This window comes from Nerophis ophidion, linkage group LG27, assembly GCF_033978795.1.
Source record: "Nerophis ophidion isolate RoL-2023_Sa linkage group LG27, RoL_Noph_v1.0, whole genome shotgun sequence".
Classification (NCBI taxonomy): Eukaryota; Metazoa; Chordata; class Actinopteri; order Syngnathiformes; family Syngnathidae; genus Nerophis; species Nerophis ophidion.
Window position 1 is genome coordinate 24,171,395 of NC_084637.1, and position 5,299 is coordinate 24,176,693.

Genomic DNA, 5,299 nt, shown 5'->3' on the forward strand with positions numbered 1-5,299 from the left:
TTTCAGGCATGTGATTTTTCCGTCTAAAGTCAGAATTCCGTCTTTTTTCATCTCGGGGGAAAAAAAATTGAATATCGAACAATCAACTACGGCAGGGGTGTCAAACTCAAATACACAGTGGGCCGAAATTTAAAACCGAACAAAGCAGCGGGCCGAGTTTGAACAAATTAACCTTTTAATAGGGACCCAAACAAGTTTTGCATTGAATATTGAACAAGCAAGGCTTATATAACTTTATAGTGACATGCAAAATAATAATAATAATTAAAAAATATCAATGGCATATCAAATAAAATTTAAATAAAAATGGAATGCCTCTTTTCGGTTGCGGGGTTGAGGTGGACGGGGTTTGGTGATAGCAGGGGGTGTATATTGTAGCGTCCCGGAAGAGTTAGTGCTGCAAGAGTTTCTGGGTATTTGTTCTGTTGTGTTTATGTTGTGTTACGGTGCGGGTGTTCTCCCAAAATGTGTCATTCTTGTTTTGTGTGGGTTCACAGTATGGCGCATATTTGTAACAGTGTTAAAGTTGTTTATACGGCCACCCTCAGTGTGACCTGTATGGCTGTTGACCAAGTATGCCTTGCATTCACTTGTGTGTGTGTATAAGCCGCATATATTGTGTGAAAGTTTGTATGGAAGAAAAGCGGACGTGGCGACAGGTTGTAGAGAACGCCAAAGGCAGTGCCTTTAAGGCCCACCCCCAATATTGTTGCCCGGGATGAAATTCGGAAGGGACACTGAACTTCGGGAGTCTCCCGGGAAAATCGGGAGGGTTGGCAAGTAAGAGTATTAGCGGTGTTACAGCGGCAGGCAAGCTCTAATGTTAATTTGATATTGCCTCAAGGGCCAAGTGAAATTACACGGCGGGCCAAATCTGGCCCGCGGGCCAGAGTTTGACACCCATGAACTACGGCGTAATATAAGTTATATTACGCCGTAGTTGATTGGTCGATATTTTCCTTGTGACCAATAAGGACATCTGTTATGAATGATGACGTTATTACCGCCACTTTCCAAATGTAAACAATGTCGGTTCTCGAGAGAAAGGACGCTTCTGTCAGGCTTTCCCCTGACAGTTTGTCTATGTTTTATTTTTTTCCTCTGCATTTGTCTGTTTCCTCTGTGTTTAGTATCTCCTGTCTTTAGTTCCTGTCTAGTGCTCTTATTTTGTCAGCTTCCTGTCTTGTTCCCTGAGTGCTGTGTTCCTCCTCAGCTGCGGCTGATTGGCACCTGGCCACACCCGTTGCCAATCAGCCCGCTCCTTATTTGTACCTGCTTTGTCTTGTGTCAGTTGCTGGATCATTCTGTCAAGGGTATTTGTTGATGAACTCCAAGATGCAGAGACTGAGGCAGGCATCGAAAATGAAAACATGATTTAATTAAAACTAAACAAGAACAAACAAAAAGCACGCACATGGGCGGAATAACAAACTAAGGGAGCTAGCACTGGAAGCTAGAAAACAAAAAGGAACTTTAGCATGGAAGCTAGTGGATAGCAAAAAGAAAAACTGGAAATAACTAATGCTAACAGAAACAGCATACCGCTACGACGACCAGGACAAAATGTAGCATGACAAGTAGTAGCTGTAACAAAACGACATGACAGGTAGCACGACAAGAGTGACATGTGGCAACGACAATACAATGATCCATGAATTGATTAACGTGGACCCCGACTTAAACAAGTTGAAAAACTTATTGGGGTGTAACCATTTAGTGGTCAATTGTACGGAATATGTACTGAACTGTGCAATCTACTAATAAAAGTATCAAAACCAATACAAAGCCATTATGGCTTTCTTCAAGTTTGGTCCCCGGTCTCCGGAAGGGTCTCAATCATAAAAATGTTAGAAATAAGTCATAAATTATTTATTTTTTTCACTTAACGCTTGAATCTCGAGATCAACTTCAGGTCTGTCTGTCGTTATAACATTTTTTTAAATTTTGTTTTTTTATGTTTATGGCCTTTATGTCAAACCCCTTATTTATATGGCAAACACACAAACTATGCAACATTTTCCCCCAAAACATTTCAAAGTGGAATGTTTGACGTGAAGTAATTGGAACCCTAAATTGGTCAATAATTCATAACAATAAACAATGAATAAGTGTTGAAAATAATCTAAATTGGGCTTCACGGTGGCAGAGGGGTTAGTGCGTCTGCCTCACAATACGAAGTTCCTGCAGTCCTGGCTTCAAATCCAGGCTCGGGATCTTTCTGTGTGGAGTTTACATGTTCTCCCCGTGAATGCGTGGGTTCCCTCCGGGTACTCCGGCTTCCTCCCACTTCCAAAGACATGCACCTGGGGATAGGTTGATTGGCAACACTAAATTGGCCCTAGTGTGTGAATGTGAGTGTGAATGTTGTCTGTCTATCTGTGTTGGCCCTGCGATGAGGTGGCGACTTGTCCAGGGTGTACTCCGCCTTCCGCCCGATTGTAGCTGAGATAGGCGCCAGCGACCCCAAAAGGGAATAAGCGGTAGAAAATGGATGGAATAATCTAAATGTATATTTATATATTTTTTTACTTTTAATGCTTAAGTCTGTAGATCTCTTGATTATAAGATTTTATCTTTTTTTTTTCATACTTTTTTGTTTGTTTAAAGCCCTTTTTGTGAAAGAAAACTTTGTTTCGCACAAAATATGCAATATTATCCCCCCAAAATATTTGAAAGTGAAATTGTTCCAGTGAAGAAATTGGAGCCTTCAGCATGGTCAATAACAGTCCGCATGGCAGCTTTGTGTTATTAGTGTCAACATTGCAACTTTTTCTTGTTACATGTCACTGTTTACTCTTTTATGTTTTACATTTTCATTATAGTATTTTTTAGAATGGGCCGGGGGACATTAACAAATTAGCTGGGGCCCACAAATGGCCCTCTGGCCGCACTTTGGACACCCATCTATCCATCCATTTTCTACCGCTTATTCCCTTTGGGATTGCGGAGGGCGCTTGTGCCTATCACAGCTACAATCGGGCGGAAGGCGGGGTACACCCTGGACGAGTCGCCACCTCATCGCAGGGCCATTTTGATATTTTTTCTTTTTTAAAAGCAATACAATAGTGGTTGTTTTTAAACCTTTATGGCTTTCCTCAAGTTTGATCCCCGGTCTCCGGAAGGGTCTCAGTCATAAAAATGTTAGAAATAAGTCATAAATTAGTATTTTTTTCACTTAACGCTTGAATCTCGAGATCAACTTCAGGTCAGTCTGTCGTTTTTTTAAATTTTGTTTTTTTATGTTTATGGCCTTTATGTCAAACCCCTTATTTATATGGCAAACACACAAACTATGCAACATTTCCCCCCAAAACATTTCAAAGTGGAATATTTGACGTGAAGTAATTGAAACCCTAAATAGGTCAATAATTCATAACAAAAAAAAAGAATAAGTGTTGAAAATAAGCCAAATGTATATTTGTATTTTTTTTACTTTTAACGCTTAAGTCTGTAGATCTCTTGATTATAAGATTTTATAGGTAGGTAGGTCTTTATTGTCATGGCAACAAGTACCACAAAACTTTGTTTTCAACACAAACCTGTTCAAGATTAGACAAACAAACAGTGTACAGGGTTACAGAATAAGAACGCTGATGGGTCGCCATAAGGCGCCCCGTAAAAGATGGGAAAGAGGGAAACGCTGGGGAAGGATTATTTAAAAAAATACATTCTAGACTGGGCTCCTAAGGGGGCCCAGTCTGGAGTGGGGAAAAAAAAACCTCCATAGCAAAGCACATATACATATTACAACATACATCTCGAGATATCTAGCAACGGAGGGAAGGTAGTTCAAGGTCATGGTGGTAGGTCGCAGCTCTCAGGCGCTGACCATCCATTCATCACCCCTACGGGATTTGCGTCGAGGGCGTTGGGTTGGGGGGGGGGGTTTGTATGTTTGGCATATATTTTTTTTGTGGATGTGTGTGTGAAAGCCCATAGTGTGTCTCTGTCCCGCGGCCTTGATGTATTATGCAGTCGCTAGTCCAAAGTCAACAACAACAGGTGTGTGTCCATGACAGACAAAAAGGGAGTTTGTTTTGTCTTCGCTGCAGTGACCTTCGGGAGAGTCTCGAAGCCAGGGAAAAAAATCCAAGTTAAAATGATTTGTATGTGAGTGAAAATAAAATTTGCTTTTCACTCTACAATTGCCTATGACTGGTCCTCAAACCTGCGGGGTAGACAGTCCGATGTAATCCACAGTTCTTCCCGCATCCTCCAATCATTTGTGGCAGCTTTGGGGTACTTTGAACACTGCCAGCAACTTCCAATTTGTCGACAAACCAGAGCAACGCTTACTCCAATCAGCAGATGTCCTGTTGTCATAATTTCAAATAGGTGGATATCTTCACGTCCTCGACAGAAAAGGGTCCCAAGAGTCCGTCGTGTGTCCAGCAACAACCAGTTCGTCACGACAGCAGGTTCCCCCAAACCCAAGATCTTGTCAATTTTGTTGAGGCCAGTTAAATAGTTCCCAATGTTTAGATTTGGAGAGCAGTGCAAAAAGAGGCAACAAGGAATTTAAGACAAGACAAAACAAAGAAGGAAGCAGAAGAGATAAGGGAGAGGAAAGGGGAGCGTCCACCCTCGATGAGAGTCATACTTTTTTGTTTGTTTAATGCCCTTTTTGTGAAAGAAAACTTTGTTTCGCACAAAATGTGCAATATTATTCCCCCAAAATATTTGAAAGTGAAATTGTTCCAGTGAAGTAATTGGAGCCTTCAGCAGGTCAATAACAGTCCGCATGGCAGCTTTGTGTTATTACTGTCAACACTGGAAATGTTTCTTGTTACATGTCACTGTTTACTCTTTTATGTTTTACATTTTCATTATAGTATTTTTTAGAATTGGCCGGGGGCCATTAACAAATTAGCTGGGGGCCACAAATGTTCCTCGGGCCGCACTTTGGACACAGCTGCATTAAATTCACTGATGTGATTGGCGCGATGTGATTGGTCGCTCAAGCTGCAGTTCCCTCCATCTCCTGCGAGCGTCGCTGTGGAGCGACGACCTAAGTCTGCGTCCCTCTCGGGCGCGCGCCTCGCGTCCGTCCTGTCCCGAGGCGGTTCGCGCGCACGTCGACGACCTATCTGCAGGTTGGTTTCGCTTTCTCTTTACCTCACGTGCGCTCCTATTCATGATGTCATGACGCGAGTTGTTTTTTCTCTCCCCCGCCTGGGTCGCGGTAGGTCACGTGATGGCGTCCCCGGCCCTGGCGGACCTGTCCCGCCTCTACCAGACGGAGTTCGTGCGCAGCGCGCGTGCCGTGGGCGTGCTGTGGGCCGTGTGCACACTGTGCTTC

At 42.8% G+C, this 5,299-nt stretch overlaps 2 protein-coding genes across 3 annotated transcripts in view; one reads left to right on the forward strand and one right to left on the reverse strand.

Annotated features, from left to right (window-relative positions):
- The window catches only part of pcsk1nl (proprotein convertase subtilisin/kexin type 1 inhibitor, like), a 290,280-nt gene that overhangs the window by 279,523 nt on the left and 5,458 nt on the right, over positions 1 to 5,299 (reverse strand). The window lies entirely within an intron of this gene.
- lhfpl4b (LHFPL tetraspan subfamily member 4b) overlaps positions 3,896 to 5,299 on the forward strand; it is a 5,313-nt gene continuing 3,909 nt past the window's right edge. The window contains exons 1-2 of one of the 2 annotated variants that reach the window (XM_061889493.1): positions 3,896 to 5,093; positions 5,187 to 5,299. The exon at positions 5,187 to 5,299 is cut by the window's right edge and continues 111 nt beyond it. In XM_061889493.1, coding sequence (XP_061745477.1) covers positions 5,195 to 5,299 — 105 coding nt within the window. In that variant the 5' untranslated portion in view covers positions 3,896 to 5,093; positions 5,187 to 5,194. The other variant, XM_061889492.1, reaches the window with a different exon arrangement.